At 42.5% G+C, this 18731-nt stretch overlaps 1 protein-coding gene across 1 annotated transcript in view; it reads left to right on the top strand.

Moving 5' to 3' along the window:
* Positions 1–11986, top strand: part of TRPM1 (transient receptor potential cation channel subfamily M member 1) — a 93125-nt gene extending 81139 nt beyond the window's left edge. The window contains exons 24-28 of the mRNA XM_030456730.1: positions 71–245; positions 4452–4596; positions 5717–5916; positions 6893–7025; positions 8829–11986. Coding sequence (XP_030312590.1) covers positions 71–245; positions 4452–4596; positions 5717–5916; positions 6893–7025; positions 8829–10110 — 1935 coding nt within the window. The 3' untranslated portion in view covers positions 10111–11986. The remainder of the gene's footprint in view (positions 1–70; positions 246–4451; positions 4597–5716; positions 5917–6892; positions 7026–8828) is intronic.
* The last annotated feature ends 6745 nt before the right edge of the window (positions 11987–18731 follow it).

Below are 18731 nucleotides of genomic sequence, written 5' to 3'. Positions count from 1 at the left end.
AGACATGCTGGTGCTTCTTGCATTACTTGGTCATGGTAAGAGGCTCTGTATGGTCTGTCTCTCTGTGCAGATGATTGATATGCTGTACTTTGTGGTCATCATGCTTGTGGTTCTGATGAGTTTTGGAGTAGCCCGCCAAGCTATTCTGCACCCAGATGAGGAGCCTTCTTGGAGACTGGCTCGCAACATCTTCTACATGCCCTACTGGATGATCTATGGAGAGGTGTTCGCAGACCAGATAGACCGTAAGAGTAGAATTCATAGTAAGAGTCTGTTTCCTGTTTCTGAGGCAGATGATCAGATCCAAATTAATTATTGTTTTTAATTTGGAAGTAGTGTGTTGTCTTAATTATTATAATGGTGGTGCTGTTTACATGTGGCAGGCTAGAGACCAGGCAATTTTGTGTTACCCACCTGCATGGCCTGTCTCAGCTTATATTTAACCTTATATCACCGAGAGTGATGTAACCTGGAATGCCTTCCTATCCAAGAGTATAACACTATTAAGTGTTCTGTTTACTTGCAGGGACATCAGAGGTCATTCTGAAACAGTCTTTTGAACCAATGGTTTACTGATAGTCAGCTCCAACAGAAGGAGAAAAAAAATAACTACCTTGCACAGGAGATTAAAATGTATATATCCTTTCATCTACAGCTCACAGCTCAGGCATTGATACATCTATCCATTGATACATCTATCTTCTTTGCAGAAATGTTTTTCATTAATCATTCATATTCTTCTTTTCTACAGCCATGGAGAAACAAAAGAAAAAAGAAAAAATTCTGCTTTGATTAGCTTTCTTGTGTAAAAGCTGCACAGTTTTAAAGCATTACTGTCAGTATTTTAGCGGAGATGGAAACTTTCATATTACCGCTAGGTCTTTGTTAATACATGAGGTTTGTACAGATAGGCAAACATGCAGCTGGCAGCCTCTTCTAGTGTGTATCACACAGTGTGCACTTTATCTGAAATAATGTAAGCATTGTGCATATGTTATTTCAACCGTCTGTGTGCACTGATGCATGCATGAAGGCTGAAGAAGCTGTGAGGTCTAAGTTCACTCAAGAACCATATCCGTCATAATGAGAAACCATTAGACCAAATTTCATTAGAGTGTACTTTAATTGTTTAGATAGGAATAAAATGGCATTAGTCTGTTTCTGAGCAGTGTACACTGTTAAAAGGATCATATCAGCTCCATTTTCCTTATGAACGCTTGGTTCATTAATGTAAGTTGTAATACAGTAAATTACTCTTGAAAAAGAAAAGGTCAGGCCAGTCTTAATACTGCAGTTCCAGTGCACGGGTGAGCCAGGATAAGCTCAGGATCGCTTAAATGTTTTGTTTTTTCCCAAGGGGAGGAATAGCCTGCAACAGGGTATCCCTTACCTGTGTGCGTTATAATGTGCGCTCAATCCTTTCACTTTGGACAAATCATGTTTGTCATTGGAGACAGTTCAGTATCTTTATAAATCAAAGCTCACACCTTATCAACAATGCTCATCTCTTTAGTGTAAGTGGTGTCCCAGATGTGTCTCATACTTCCAGTCATTTCTCAGTTTTATATTCAGCATCCTTTGAATTAGAAATAATTCTTCAGTGTTGTGAAAGACTTTGGAGAAAAAGGTTTGGCTTTCCAGCTGCTTTCTCCACCAACCTTCCCAGGTCAGAAGGTTTGCTGTGTCAGTACCTTAAATATAATCTAACTTGGAAATGTATGGGTTTATTGTTGTTTTAATATTAAATAAAAATATCTGTGCAGGGAGTTGTGCTGGTATACCTAGACTCCGTTGTAATTATTCTATGATGTTCTTATCTCTGGAAGTCTATGGACTGACTTCTGAAGATCATTTTACTTTCAATACCAAATTTGTAATCTGATCTTTCCATGGTTCTCTGTAAACACACCAGAAAAGCAACTTAGAATTCATTGGGAAGTGATTGCTATGGGCTGTCTAACCTGACTCTGGGTCAAGTGCTTGTGGGTAGTTTTGCCAAAGCCCATGAGCGTTAAAAAAAAAAGAAAAAAAAAATGGAAAAAGTATTTGATCATTTTTTTCATCTGAAAGAAGACATTTGGAATTTTGCCAATAGTTTTACTGAGAATAGGATGGCACCTATAGATGAAGATCACAAATCACAGAATTACTGAGGTTCAAGGCACTTTTGTAGATCATCTAGTCAAACTTTCCTGCTCAAAGCAGGGTAAATGAGAACAGGTTGCTCAGGAACTGTCCGGTCAGGTTTTTGGTATCTTAAAGGAGGAAGACTGTACGACCTATTTGGACAATCTGGTTTAAATAGCATTTCCCATATTTACATCTTTATCCACTGTTTCATCTCCTTTCACTGGATGCCACGGAGAGGACTCTAACTCTGTCTTCTTAACTCTCACCCACCATCAGGTATTTATAGCATTGCTAAAATCTCCTCTGACCGTTCTCCAGGCTAAATTATCCCAGATTTCTCGGTCTTACTTTATTTCTTGAATGCTCAAATCATCTTAATAATCTTTGTGGCCCTGTACTGGAGTTTTCCAGTATGTTCATGTCTGATTTTTATGGGGGAGCCCAGAACAAGATACTCAAGTCCAGATGTAGTTTCACTAGAGCTGAGAAGAGTTGAATAATTACCTCTCCTAACTTGCTGGTAATGCAGCCCGAGGATGTTCTTGTCTGGTTCATTCTGCTTAGAAGATGTTCATAAGCAAGAAGTTACTGGCATCTAATACTCAACAACAACCTATTCTTGAGCAACATAAAAGCCTGGCTAAGATAATTTCACAAGCATGTTTTTTCTTAACCTCACCATTTAGGGGCTGGCTAGCAGCAGGTATCCACACAGGTAGTCAAGATGGGTTTTGTTGATATTGTATGCTATAATAACATCAGTATCATGACTATTAATGGAAACAGAGATATTCAATAGAAGCAGCAGACAGACTCCAAGCCAGAGTTGTTCCTGGGAGGATGGGGGGGGATAAGAAGAAATTTTTCCATAATAACCAAAGGAATGATTTTGTGTGGTAATTGAGTTGGTTTGTGTTTGTGGTGACCACCAATTTTATTTACTTGCCTGAGATATTCAAGTGATCATCCGCCAGAAACATTTTGTGATTTCTAATTGCTATCAGGAATTCACTGCCATATGTAACACTTGGGAAAAACAACATGAAAAGGAAATTGCAGAGTTCAATGCATTTTTTTACTAAGACACTGTTTTCAAGTAAATATGTCTACTGTTCTGAAATTTGAGTTGCTTACCTTTTCTTGGTGGCAAAAATGTATTTTCAAGCATCTTTTTTGTTTGGGTTCATTGTTTTTTCTATATTATTTTATTGTTTTCTTTCTTTCTCTTTCTGCTTCATTTTCCTTTGAAACGCTGTTCAGTCTATGCCATGGAAATTAATCGTAAGTCTGTGGAGAGCTGATGATCTAATTTTGATGAATATGTTAATTAATTCTTTTCTTCTCTAGATAATGACATTTTAATTGTAGTGGCTCATCCAATATTCAGGTGTGGATCTTGGTTTTCTACTGTAATAGCTTGATTTGGTTACTGCACATTTGCTGCATTTGCCTTACTCCGAGACAGCTCTTACCCCAACACAACCTAAGTATTCTTAGGAAAACTTCAGGCAATTATTTTATGTTAGTTTGATCAATATTCTTAATTTTTGTCTCAACCTTACGAGTCTATTTTACTGTTACTATATCATTTTAATTTTAAATTTTTTTCTCTTTGGTTTAAAATATTAAGTAAAATTTAGAATTAATATGGAAAATAAGGGAAATAGAAATTGGACAGCAAATGGTGGCATGGCCAGGTAAAAAGCTCTAGAGAGGAAAAGTAGCAGGCTAGGCTCTATCTAGGGAGTCCAGTCCAGGGGCAGAAGAAGGATCTGTGCAGGGGACAAACACAGGTCCAAGGTCCATCCAGGGGGCAGGGACAGGAGTTGGAGGGGGGAGTAAGGTGTAGAGTCCAGGGGAAGCTGGCCAGGATAATTTAGGCTTTTTTACTGCACCCAGAGCTCTGATAAAGGTTTACTTTATGCTCAGTAACCTGTGACCACTAAGTAATTCCTTTTGTGTCTTTGGCAAGATATGCACACAAGTTTGGAGAATTTATTGTAATTCCACTATTAATACGTGCATGTGTACATTAACATGTTTTTCTAGGCTATTACTATGAGAGAAAAAAAAATTCCTGTGAATTTGAAGAGAAAGCAATATTGTATACTTGGAGTATACTTGGAGCTTCCTCCCTGTTCATTGGTATAGGAAATGATTTTTGTATGCTGTAGTTAGAAGCAGAGATTCTACATACTTCCTACTGGAAATAAATTTGTTTAGCACTCTGCAGATTTTATGCACCATCATTAAATAAATGTGAATAACACTTTCAAGTATTCAGCAGTTTGAGAAAAAAACCTTTTCTCTTTTTTCTTCAGCTCCTTGTGGGGACAATCTTTATGATGATGACGGTAAACGCCTCCCTCCGTGTATACCAGGGGCCTGGCTCACTCCTGCTATCATGGCCTGTTACCTCTTGGTAGCAAATATCCTGTTGGTAAACCTGCTGATTGCTGTCTTCAAGTATGTGCTCACATGACAGTCACATTTCCAGGGGAGGGGGAAGAACCTTACAGTGGTAGCTATTACTGACTAGAGACCAAGGGGTCAGCAGATTGGGAACTAGTTCCTGCTGTTAACTCCTGCCATCCCAGCATGCTTGAAAGGGAGAGAGCTACCTGAGGAAGTCCTGCTATGCAGGAGACACAGAATGAAGAGTGTCATTCATCATGGGTAAATAATCTCATATATACTAAGGCAAAGGAAAAGAAAAGATACGTGTATCAGAATTCTCTGGTTTCACAGAGATGTTTTAAGTGGTTTTGTCAATGTGGGTATTTGAAAGCACGGGTAGTTAGAAAAGAAGTGGACAGAAGTTAGAAAAAAAAGTGCTGAATTGGAGCGAGCTGTCTGAACATACTTTAAAGTTGCTTGAAAAGTTTTATCTGAGAGAACATCAGGTTGGCTTTCCCTTGATTGGTATTTCATAGCCTGGACTATTATTCTCCTTCATATCCACAGAATTACAAAACAAATATATTTATAACATTTCATTTTGGGAAAAAAACTTATGAAGCTTTGACTTCCAAAACCAAATGCCTTTATAAGAACATGAACAATGTTTTTATGTCAGAAGCTTCACTGAAAAAAGCTTGAATTTAGGCCTTTTTGTGAAAACTTGAAAAGTCGACTATGTAGGTCAAGCTGATTAGCGTATGAAAGGCAAACTATGTGAAGCTTCTGGGCTTAGCATGCAAAATGCCTTTCATGGATAAAATACCTTGTGCAATATCGAATACTGGCATGTGTTAAAAGAAATACTTTATAACCAAGCCCCAAAATACCAATTATGGGATTCATAAGTTGTGCAAGTTTCTTTTCACGGACACCTAAAGGGCCTTATGCAGCAGGAGCAAATAGACTGTTCTGGGTGGCACATTAAGGATGCAGAGCACCTTCTGCTTTGCTGCCTTCCAAAGGAGTAGCTAAATATGTTAATCACTAGTTCAGCAGCAGCATCAAAGAGCTGAACCAAGCAAGTCATGAGGTTTCATGTTGTGATTTGGCTGCTGCTTTTTTCAACATGCTCAATGATGAATAATTCTAAAGGCCTCATAGAAACTGTACCTATGTTCCCTTTCAGCAATACCTTCTTTGAGGTAAAATCAATATCCAACCAGGTCTGGAAGTTCCAGCGGTACCAGCTGATCATGACATTCCATGACAGACCTGTCCTCCCACCACCAATGATTATCTTCAGCCACATGTACATAATCATCAAGCGAATCTGCTGTCGCTGCAGGAAGGGTGAAGGAGACCAGGATGAGCGAGACAGGGGACTGAGTATGCAAGAAATGTTCCTTACACTGAGCTCTTTGCACCATACTTGCAGAAAGCAGCAGGTTTTCCAATGCTGAACTATTGGTTCATGTTGATGGACAAATTTATTTGCAGAAGACAGAAAGGGACAAAATTTTAATCAACTTAGCAGCTCATTGGGCTCCTGAGAATATACAGTGCTGTGATGCTAATGAAGACTTTCTTTAACATGCTTTCTTAAAACAGTGAGATGGCATCAAAATCAATTTCTGTCTTCTATAATGTCAGCTCTGTGATTGTGGGCAACCTGTGTCTAAGTGTATCCCCACTTTCATTTCTCCATGTTACAGACTGATCTGTTGTTTCCCAGGGAAACCGTGAGATTCTTCTTCTAACATCATCTGAAATTGTTGATTATTTTATGCCTCACAGAAATAATGAGGTCATAATTAACTCAGTATTTCTACATTTCACAGGAAACTTTTTTTGTAAGTAATTACATTTCTGCACAATGTGTTTCTGAGTTAAAAAAAGGAATAAAAGAGGGAAAAAAAAAAGTTTAAAATCCGACCAAACCCAAAGAGGCAAAGTCATAAAAAGACTTTATAATTTCCTCACATTCTCCTTAAATGATTAGAAATTTTTGACACAGCATTCTTATCCAAAGAATGTCTGAGAAACAACCTGTTATATTTGACGATCTGTTGCCTATAACAGTCATCCTTTTAAGAACATTGAAATGAAGGAACACTCAAACTGGCAGAGACTGACTTTATCTTGTAAAATCTGGTCAGTTTGTTCAATGTCTGTCTCTGCTGTTAGAAAGTGCAGATGTCATAGAGAAAATACAGGCTTGAGTGGATGGTCACAAAAGCAGATGATGGCCATATTGCGTTACATTGCCTTCAGGGCTGTCCAAAACAGTCTGCTAAATTGGACTGAAATTGATTGCCAGAAGTTCTGAAAAAGGAAATTCATATTTTCTATATCTGTCTTGCAGAGTTATTTCTGAATGATGAGGAGCTAAAAAAACTGTTTGAGTTTGAAGAGGAGTGTGTGGAAGAGTACTTCCAGGAAAAAGAGGATGAGCAGCAATCATCTAATGATGAACGCATCAGAGTTACTTCTGAAAGGTACCTATTATAAGAAAAAAACCCACACCATTTATCTGGAACGATGTTTGGCTTTTTGTGTCTTCATGATAACCAAAGTTGAGTTCAAGTACAAAAGACTAGATGTAGAAGAAACCTCTCACCAGTTCAGAAGCTGATCTGAAACCTGAGTAAATATCTCTGTGGGTGCATCCCTCACAAGAGCAAGCTTTTTGTTGTTCCTATTGGTTTGTCACTAAAGCTGCTGGCTTGGGTAGCTCTGGCATAGGAACATTTTTGTCCATGGCAAGTATTTTTCCTCTCAGATGACAGTCACACTTTTTATCTGTTTGAGCAAATTCCTATTTGTTCAGCTTCCAGCAGTCATCCACCCATGGGAAACATGTTGAAGCTTTCTGACAAAAGCACTGAGGATTCTTCCCTTGGACCTATGGGTTGTGCTAGGGCCCAGCACTCACAGCTGCTGAATTTTAATCTCTGGCACAGATTCCTTTGGAAGCTTTGAACAAGCATTTAGCTTTTCAGTATGAACTTGGCCATTTAAAAGATGGGGAATATTCACATGTAAATCATTCAGCTGTTCTGAGGACTAGGTGATGTTTGTTGCTGTGTAAGCACACAGTGATAATGGCAGCAGCAGTTTTCTACCAGGTCACTTGGCAGCACAGTTCCCAAAGGCTCTGCCTGTTCTGGTAGCACTTTCAAGTCAAAGGATGAGGTCTTTTGTCACTTGCTTGAAATGATGAAAAATTCTTACTGTAGGGAAAATATACACAGTTTAAACACTTTCACTTTAATCAATCTTGTAGTATGTTGATGATGAGCTACTCCATATATATCCTGCTATCATTTTTTATGAAGTAGCTCTGTGAGCCATGTAATCATTTAAAGGTCAAGCATCATACTTTTTAAGGGAGGCCTTGAATATCTTGCATTATTATATGCAAAGTTTGAGAATAGAGAAGCAACTGAAATCTACTACATGCATTTGAGTAGCTTCTATCATGCTATTTATCCACGGAAATTTGTCAAAATCCTAGATATTGTGGCAGAGAATAAAACAGGAGTGGTAAGCCTCAGTGATTCACTATGGTCCATGACCACAAAGCAGATTTGCTTATTTCTTATGCCTTCTTGCTCCAAATGCTTTGTCATCTTTTGAGTGTGAGATCACAAGAATGTTAACCTATTTCCACAGATGAATTACTAGTGTATCCTGATGCACTACTTGTATATGCATTCTTCTGGTACCATAACCTCCATTGCAATGTAAATGATGAAACAAAATGGGAAAATATTATTTTAATTGTCTGAGACATTAATTCTACTCCCTTCAGCTGATACATAACAGAAAAATATTTTAAGAGTAAAAGTAATCCCATACACACCAGCATATGTTATCTCTTGTACATCTACAGAACCTGTTTTACAGCATGCCTTGATGCTATTTTAAGACATCCTGTGAGTATGGTTTTGCAAAATATCTTTCCTATTATTAATGAAAGCTTCAGAGTGAAAGAGAATAACTGAAACTGAGGTGGGTGACACACTCAGAAATGTTAACAGTAGGCTGTCCCTAAGGGCTGCAACTCTTGTACTCTCCTGGCACATAAATAATGGGAAAGCTCCAGTAGCTTTCTGTGAATTATGGAAAGCACAGATGACAAGAAAACACACATGCTTTTGATGCTAGGAAAAACTAATGGTGAATTATATTTAGCACAAAATTCTGCCTTACAAAGAGGTCAGCAGTTGGATGCTTATAAGGGGTTACTGCACCATTCCACAGCTTCTGTTCTGTGCTTCCTCTTTTGTACCCCACAGAGTTGAAAATATGTCTATGAGGCTGGAAGAAGTGAACGAAAGAGAACATTTCATGAAAGCTTCTCTTCAAACAGTCGACCTGCGACTCTCTCAATTAGAAGAACTATCTGGTCGGATGGTGAATGCTCTTGAGAAGCTGGCAGGTATTGACAAATCTGAGCTGACATATTCACGTTCACGGGCTTCATCTGAGTGTGATGCTGCGTATCTTCTAAGGCAAAGCAGTGTTAACAGCTCTGATGGGTACAGCATGTACAGATACCATGTCGGTGGCGATGAGCTAACATATGATGACAGTACCACTCCAATGTCTCCAGCCATGGGACAGCATAAAAAAGCCCTTTCTATTGGTGCAAAAGAAGATGGAGCAGACCCAAGGATGCTGGTTCCAGAACACCATGCCAGTCTCCAGTATACCTCTAGTGCTAATGCTATCACGACAGCAGATGATGGCAAATCTACATTAGAAATTGCACAGAATGTTTCCAAGCCCCACTCTGGTTCAGGTGGCTCTGGGGATGAAAAGGAGGGTGTTTTCAATAGTGATGGAATGGTTCCCCCAGGTATAAACCAGATGGAAGCTCTTGTGAACAATCAGTCAGTACCAAGACCAGATCTTCAGAACACTCAGTTAAAAGTAGAACATGCCAAGTTAGAAGCAACCATCTCTTATCCCTTGGATAAATCTAAAGCGATGCGCTATTTTCCTCCTGAAACATTCAGTACTTGTCAGACCACTATGATGAAGTCAAGGAGCTTTATATTTGCACAGGGTGGGAAGCTGGTTGGAGGGGTTAACAACTGGACTGCAGAGTACAGTACCATTATGGATCAGGTGTGCCCTTCTACAATTGAACAATGGGACACAGAGTGGAAATACGAAGTTGAGCAGCAGCTTTCTCAGGAACGTCCTCCAGAATACCCTGGCGTTGTCTGTGAAGCAGAAAGGCAAGCAGAGCAGAAACAGATGTTACAGATGGACACAGATGATGACAGTGATGCTGGTGAAGCAGGTATGAGTGCCTCTTACACCTCTAAGCCTGCCACTGTCAAGGCTGAGAAAGAGAACTTGTTATCAGTAAAGCCAGAAAGGACTTCTGGATTCCCATCAGTACGGTCAAAGAGTTTGCACAGCCATCCTCGAAAAGCCAAGTCTGTAAAGGACAAATTAAGTAGACCAGGACACGCCAGCAGCGTAACTAATTTGGTGGTAGCATTTGGCAGTGCAACAGAAGAACAGAAAGCTCGGCAGGAAAATGCATCCACAGAAACAGAATGTTAAAGTGGTTTATGGGCTCTGCTTTTTCAACAGTCAAGACAGCAGCATGACTAATTGAACAAATCATGGATTTAAAAATTATTTCTGAAGAAAGGTTTTTCACATATTTGTTTGTTTGCATTGAAAACTCAATAGTTACATGTTCTGTTTTCAAAGAAATGCTTGCGGGGTCAGGTGAAAAGGAGATGGGAGGGCTGATAAAAAGTAGGCACAGGCCACAGAAGCCACCAGTACAGATCTGTCTTTGTTCCCTTTCAGACTCCCTAATAAGCTCATCTACTGACAAGCTCTTTATAAAACCTTTTTGTAATAGGTTAGAAAATGGTTTTGGTTTGGGGTTTTTTTGTTGGTTTTTGGTTTTAATCAGAAGATTAAAAGACTAGACTGAACAGATTTTTAAACCAGCCTTGGTTTTTATCTTCATGCGGCTGGTCTTTGTGGCTGTTTGCTTTTCAGGTCAAAACAAAATTGGTGGAAGCAAGGAAGAATGCAGTCCTCCCCTTCACTTCTGTTTTAATCCATGCTTCTTAGTTCCACTTTTATTAAAGTGCAATATAGCAGTTTTCATACACAGAAATAGGTCTGAATGGCAAAATACAGTTGAATTTGTTGAAAATTGACACAGAAAGCCATGTGTAGATATATTTTTGACCTTCCTTGAACTTCAGTGACATAATCTTTCTCTCAGGATCATATCTGTCCCCACCCCAAAACATGCTGACAGCCTTAAACTGTTCAAACCCAGTGATCATTGTTTCAAAATGTTTAGGGAGGTTTTAAGTCTGTGACGTATATGGACATTTTATAACTTGAATTTAAGATCTGCATTAGTATTTTGTACAAACAGGGGCTACCATAGAGAAAGAAAGTCTTTTTTAACTGCCTTTAGGGAAAAGAAAAGACAGTGGGAAAGATGTTCTGATTGGTATCAAAATGTAGCCAATCTGCTGTGACAGGTAAGGCAGAGACTGATGGAAGTCTCTACAAATCCATTGATAGCATCAGCTTTTGATGGTTTGAATTGTATTTTCATACTCCATCCATACTTATACCTTGAAGTGCTGTCACCACACTGAATCTTCATGATAAGTGCAGGGACATTTTGCAAAGTTCTCTCATCATTTATATGGACTTTTGGTGGCTTGGTCCTATTAGCAAGTTTACTGGTTTCACTGTTGTCAGAACAGTGCTGACAATTTGCTTTTCATGTGGGCTTCTCTTTTATTCAGCTTTAGGGAGCCTGATATTTTGTAAAAATGGAATGATATTTGAAGTTGTTTCACTTCCATGTTTACTTCTGTGTTACCGTTCTGTGCAACTACACAGCCATTTTGTATCTGTGGTTAAAATAGCCTCCAATTTGTCCATGCCTTTTTATTCTTTGCCTCCACACTCACCAGAAACTGATTAATTAACAAACACAAAGGGGTGCAGCTTCCAGCACTTTGCTAAGCAAGCAGTATGCATTGTGGAACAAAAACATGTGTCGCATACCTCTCGTTACATTGTCCTTATAAAATGTGTGTTAAATCATGCTTTGTTTGACCAGTTATTTTTTTAGGTTTTACATTACAAATCCATTAGATAGCACAGAGGTTTCAACCATAAACACTTCACCCTTATATTTATTTACTTTATGAAAAAATATTTATAAAGAAACATATGAAAAAGATGTGAACTTAATTCAGTATAATGATTTTAATTATTCCTTTTTGGAAATTGTGTCATTCTGGGACTAGCTTGACTTTGCTCTTGCAAACCTCTCTTATTGCAGAGTCACTCTTTCTATTTTAGACACGGGATTTTGATACCTGAGAACCAAGGAAGTCTGTCTTGCATTTATTTAGTAATCAATTAAATTAATCATTGAAACCTTTCAGCTATGGTTTCTTCATACTGCTTCTTTGGATCCTTTCCTAGGTTCTGGATTTAACTATCTTTCACAAAATATGTATCTGTCCTAAATAAAAAATTAAAGAATATAAAAATACGTAAGATTTTGCCAGAAAACAGAAACAGAAGGGTGCTTAATCAAGGATGTCAACATGTTTATTTCATTAGGTCTGCAAGTTCCACAGGATTGTGCCCTGTTACACAATGTCGTGGGTAGATAACCCACTGGCACAAAGCCTGTTTGCTCCCCAGCTCTTGCTATGGAGGAGGTGACTTTTCAGAGTGTCAGCAGTACTTAGACACCTTGCTGGGGTCCCCCCTGGTAGAGCTATTGCCAGTGCATTGCATCTGCAGAGCTACCCTGTCTGACTGGTGACTTCTGGTTGAACAAGTGTTACCTCAAAAGCTTGTTATGAGCCAAAGGAAAACAGACCTTGGACATAAACTCAGGAATTTATTGTTGGTGTAACATTTGGTCAGTCTGATACATGGATTATTAGTAGCCTAGATCTAATTACAAGAGAAGAGGAGAGGAAACAATACTACTGCATAACTACTACATGATGTTGATGTTAATGGCCTCTTCCTTACTTTTTGCTTTTTTACGAGGTATTATGTTTACTACCAACTTCACATCTGGTTTTTCTTCAATGTCCTTCAAATCCTACAATGACACCTGAATTTCCCAGTCATTAGAAAAAATGCTGTTACAGTTAAAGAAATGAAGGTATAGCTTGAGGCAGGTTAAGACAAGTTCAGACAAAGCAATCCTGATAGGCATCAGTCCTGATGCCTTACAAAGTCAGCATCAAGCCTGTGGCCTGCTAGTAGCAGTGACAATTTCTATTTACTGCACTGTGATGCTCCATTAGTTCCAAAGATGTTTTCCTGTCTCTACAGCAACTTCAGATAAATACAGTTACATGTACAGCTACACTGCAGTGGTCATCTGAGCTGATTATTTCAGCCTAGTTGTGGCATTTGATCCTCCATTAGCATCCAGCATCAGACAGAAAGGCAAAACAAATGTAAGGACCTGATTGGCATAGGCATTTAATGCCCATCTCAACTGGTGCCAGAGACCAGGGGGGATTAAAGTAGTCAAAAAACAGTACACAGAAGGAGTCTGGATTGCAGGCTGACAGGCCACAAGACTTGGGAGAAATGAGACAAGAAATCCTTAAAAGACAATATCGTCTTAAAACTGCAGTCCCCAGGAATTTTTTTCAACTTTTATCCTTATCTGCAGAAAAAAATATTGTATGGCAAAGTGGTGCTTTATGATATCCCCTGTGTCTTCACAATGGACATAAGGCATGTCTTGGTAGTAGGCTTTTAAGTTATTCTTGGCAGTCATTTGGCCAAAATATTTAAGTGATTGTATCCACCTTGCGCTTGGTGTCAATGAAAAAGGGGTTGCATAATCTTATCCACCTGTTCCTCTTTTCTCTCTCCAACATTAAAAGCCCAATGGAACTGCTGTGCTTCAACCTGCATTATTCTAGATGTAAGCATCTCCCTTTTCTTGCACTAATGGGACTGCTGGACTCAACAAGCTATTATCTGAGCAGACCAACAGCCTTCCAAAATGGCCCTTGAAAAGGACTGGATTTTATTTTAGGGGCACCAGTAATGTGGTAGTCACTATCACAATACCTTTGTAGAACAGCCCAAACCAAGGTGGAATGGTGTACCACTGAATAGCCCCAAATGATTCTAGGCAAGTGATACCTGCATCATGATTGATGAGGCAAATACCTTTCAGTAACATAGCAAAGTTCATCATCATAAAATCCCCACACTGAGAATACCACCTCTGCCTCACAGATGTGCCTTGAAAAGGACTTTCGTCCTGAGATACTTCAAGAATCTAAACCCTTCGCATAGTTTGTTTTTTTTTATATATCTTTTGCCAAGAGCTTCAAAGTGGCATTTTCATATAAATAATCACATTTTAACTATTCTTCTGCTGGATCTTCATCAAGGAGACTCAGGAAAGAGTTGATTTGTTTTTTTTCTCAACGACTTTGTAAATTTAGGGCACAATGTTTTTACCTTCTGCATGCAAGAGGTACATGTAAGAGTTGTAGAGCTGGCTTCCTCACAAATCCCCAACACAAGTCCTACATTTCCAGGCTGAAGCAACTGGGATGTGCAAACTATTGAGTGCTCAAGCAGGGAGGTGTCCAGGTAAAGTACTAAAGAGTAATACTTTCACTGAAAAATATAACAGACTTTGCAGTCTTGCCACATACTTGCTGTAGCTCTGGGCACATATCTCAGCTGTGAAATCAGACAGCACGAATGCCTTTAGGTTTTAGAAGATCAAACTTCAGCTTGCTCAGGGCTCATTTGGAAGAGATCCCACGGGAAGCTTCCATGGTGGAAAAAGGAACTAGTGAGTGGTGGGAGTTTTTTCTTGTAAGCAAAAACCAGTTCATTCCCCCAAGAGGTGAGGGAAGTAGGGGGAGCAAGTGATTATAGACCCATTAGCTTCACTTCAGTCCCTGGCAAAGTTATGGAGTGAATCCTCCTGAGGACTGTCACAAATCAATTGAAACATATAAGCAGGAAAAAACAGCATGGATTTATCAGGACAAGTCATGCCTAATAAACCTGATTACCACCTATGACAAAGTAACCTACTCAGCTGATGCACAGTGAGCAGTGGACTGGTCCATCTGGGCTTTTCCAAGGCCTTTGATACAGTAGCCCACAGCCTTCTCCTCCAGAAACTGACTCGACATGGCCTGAACAAGTGGTCTGTGCAGTAGGTGGGGAACTGGCTTACAGACTGTACCTGAAGGGTGATAGTAAATAGTTCATCCTCCAGCTGGCAATGGGTCACGATTGGAGTCCCCTAGGGCCAATGCTGTTCAACAGCATCCTGGATGTTGGGATCAAGAGCACTCTGATGAAGTTCACTGATGACACCAAAATGAGTGGAGAGGTTGACACCCCAGAAGGGAGAGCCTCCCTCTAGGATGATGTAGACAGACTGAATAAGTGGTCTGCCAGGAACTTTATGAAGTGCAAGGTCTTGCACCTGGGAACAGAGAACCCAACAGTGCAGTTCAGACTCGGATCTACTTGGCTAGAGAGCAGCCTTGTGGGAAGGGACCTGGGGGTCTTGGTGGACAACAGGCTTAACATGAACACTGTGCTGCAGCAGCTGAGAAAGCCAACAGGATGCTATGCTGCATCAACAAGGGAATCACCAGCAGAGACAAAGTCATCACCCTGCTCTACTCAGATCTTGTTAGTCTGCACATGGAGTACCACGTCCAGTTTTGGTTGCTGCTGCACAAAAAGAAGGCAGACAAGCTGGAGAGGATCAAGAGAAGAGTCACGACGATGATCAGATAACTGGAGATCCTGGCATACAAGGAGAGGCTGAGAAAACTGGATCTGTTTGACCTTGAGAAGAGAAGTCTTTAAGGGAGAACTTATTACAGTGTTCCAGTACTTAAAGGGCAGCTACAAGGAAGATGGAGACTCCCTGTTTACAGGAGGCACATGAACAAGACAAGAGGCAATGGGCACAAATTATTCCTCAGGAGACTCTGTTTTAACACGAGGACAATTTTTCACTCTGAGGACAGTCAGGCATTGCAATGGTCTCCCAGGGGAACTGGTGGATTTCTCCACTCTGGGAAATTTTGTCTCAGCTTGACCAGGTGCTGAGACATCTTAAATAAAGAATATTATTAGAAGGGTTGAACCAGATGAACCTTGAGATCCCTTTCAGCCTGACATTCTTAAAAATTTCTTTTATCCAGTCAAGTTCTGGTCTCCTTGGGGAGTTTGTTTTCTTTCTAATTATTTCTCTAATTAATTAATTAATTAATCAATCTGTAAGCTAACCAGGTTTGGAATTTTACTCGCCCCTTTTCTGTTGTGGTTTGAGAGGCTGTGCCCTGCAGTGAGTCACTGTTTCTCCCCACTTTACCTTTGTGCAAGCGAGGAGCATGGACTGTCCTGGCTGACCCCACTATCAGGGCTCAGTAGCAATAGTATCACCTCCAACAAGCCAGCCGCAGCAGGAAGAGTTTCAAATCACTGAAAGTACGTGTTGGGGCCTTAGTAACACCTGAATCACAGAAAAACTGTAATTCTTTGAATACAGAACTTTCTGTCTAGAGATTTTCAAGAGCAGTGATTGATACCCACATTGTTGCCCTCATGCTAACTGCAGACTCAGAACTGCTCATCATCTGTTCTCTGCAAGCCAGCCATGTCCTTGTGCCCCATGTTCATGGGAGCGTTAGACCATTCCTCACCCCTGGGGGTGGGGGTGGGAGACACTTGGGGCGGGGGGCACAAAAGCCGCCATTAGCGCAGCCCCTTCAGGCGAGCAGCAGTTCCTGCGTGCGGGGCTGGGGGAGTGGGGTGACTGCTCGCCGGCAGCTCCTTTTTGGGGAGTTTACTGAGGACTTGTGAGCGGAAGGAGAAAGCGCGACCAGTGTGGGAAAAGGGCAGGACGATGATCCGGGATCCACGGGGCCTGGGATAGGTGCGTGGTGGTCTTGGGGCGGGGGGGCTGGTGAGGGTGGACCACCTCCTTCTGGCCGTCTGCAAGCGCTGCAGGGAGCGCTGGGGCTTCGGTGCGATCGTCCCTGGCCGACAGAAAGCAGCGGAGGGTGCAGTCCTGCTGGGAGCCCGGAGCAGCAGTGAGTGCTTTTCTCTCGTCCATGCCGGGAGCAGAGAGCACCGAGACGGCGAGAAAAGCCCTTCCGGGAGCTGTTCCAGGGGGTGGGAAGAGGTCCGCGTATGGAGGGTGCTGATGGCTATCTCGGAACTGACAGCTCCTAGCTTTAGAGCATCTGCTGGACGTGGCGAGGGATAAGTTTCCCGTTCCGTCGGAGAGAAGAAGCGCATCTGGCACGTTTGAGGTGCCCTGGCCGGCTTCGGGCAGCACCGTGTCCTGGTGAGCAGGGCTGGGTCTTTGGTGTCGGTGTGGTTGGCTTTCTGCCGTCTCGGCCTTGGGCAGCCTGGAGGGAGCGGCAACCGGGTCAGGAGGGAGAGAGGCAGCGTCTGCACAGCTGGAGGGGGACAAGGACAAGGGAGTTGGCTGGCCCCTCCCGCCCCGCAGTAGTCGGGGGAGGGCCCTTTTCCCAGGCAGCTTGTGTGCCTGCCAGCGGCGTGTCCAGCGTGACACCCTGGAGTCGGGGCACGTGATGGCATTTGTCCCTTGACTTCCGACGTGTAAGAGCCCCTTGGCGTTTTGAGGCCCCCCCCCGGCCTCCACGCAGCCCCGGGGAGGGGGGGGAGCAGCTCTGGGGCTCCTCTATCCTGCTCGAGGGCAGGGATGGCTCCTCAGACATTGGCTGCACAGACCCCGCTCTCCCTCCTGGGCAATTGTGTTAGTGTGTGCTCGTCCTTGTGGGTGTGAGGGCGTGAGCGAGGGAGCTTGTGCTTTAGGCCCCCTTGCAAGTGGCTGCGGTTTAGCTGCAGTTTCCCAGGGGGGAGAGCGGGGTCTGTGCAGTAGCCAGGGGTTCCCCTGTGAGGCCGCGAGCGGAAGGAGGGTCCCGGGTCGCCCCTTTTTTGGAAGGAGGGAGCGCAGCCGCTTGACCACCAGTGGTGCGGGCGAGGCGCCGCACCGTGCCTGTAGTCAGGGCCTGGGTCTGTGCCTGCGTGGCTGCCTGTCCTGCTGACAGCCCTGGAGTCAGAGCGTGTGTCCCGAGCCGTAGAGGCCTGTGTCCCCAGGCAGCCCCAGCTCCCCATGAGTAGGGCTGTGCAGCCTCTTTGGCCGCTGCTTTGCACAGCCAGCTCCGTTTGCCCAGGGTGGCTGCCTGGGAGCTCCCCTCCAGCTGTGCCTGGGCAGGTGCCTGGGCTGGGCTGGTGAGGGATGCTAAGCTCCAGCGTGGCCTTAGTTATAGTGACCATCTGTTCAGGAACCTTAGGTCATCTAGGAGGGATCACAGTAAGCCTCCTGTCCTTGAATTTAGGAGGGCAGATTTCAGTCTCTTCAGCGAAATGCTCATCAGTGTGTCATGGGATAAAGTCCTGGAGGGAAGAGGGGCCCATGGAAGCTGGCTGATATTTAAGGATCACCTCCTGAAGGCCCAAGAGGGATGAATTCCAACTAAGAGGAAGTCTGGTATAAACTCCAGGGGGCCAGTGTGGATGAGAAAGCAGCTCCTAAAAGTCTTCCAACTGAAGGAAGAAGTATACAGTGTGGGAGCTGGGGCAGCTTCATCTTCTCCGTGACTTCTGTGCATCGTGAAAAGGACTTGGGGGTCCCGTTGGATGAAAAGCTGGATGTGATCCAACAGAGTGCATGCTTGCAACTGAGAAGGCCAATAGCCTCCTGGGTTGCATTTGGGGGAGTGGAGATGAACTGTGGACTACCGTGTCTTGAGTGAAGTACCAGCATTGCTGAGCACTGCTGTGCCTGACATGCTGGAACTTGAGTACAGAGTCCAAGGGAGCACAATGGCTCACCAGGACTGGTGTTGCTCATGCAATTTTTTCTGTTCCTCAGTAGCAGAGTGCAGCCCCCAGTTTGCTTTCATGGGGAGAGGCATCGAGTACACAAGGACCTGACAGCACCAGAGGTGCAAGCACAGCCCAGCCATCTGCCATGGACTCATCCAAACCGCAGTGGAGAAGGGAGGAGGTTCAGAGCTTCTTCAGGACATGGATGATGCCGCTGTGTGGGGCAACACAGCAGAGGAAGTCTTTCAAAAAAGGTGAGAATATGATGCAGCTTCTGTTGGAAGCCAGACTTG

The sequence above is a fragment of the Calypte anna genome, chromosome 10 (assembly GCF_003957555.1).
Source record: "Calypte anna isolate BGI_N300 chromosome 10, bCalAnn1_v1.p, whole genome shotgun sequence".
Lineage (NCBI taxonomy): Eukaryota > Metazoa > Chordata > Aves > Apodiformes > Trochilidae > Calypte > Calypte anna.
Note: the sequence above shows the minus strand (reverse complement) of the source record. Positions and strands in the feature narration are given on the sequence as shown.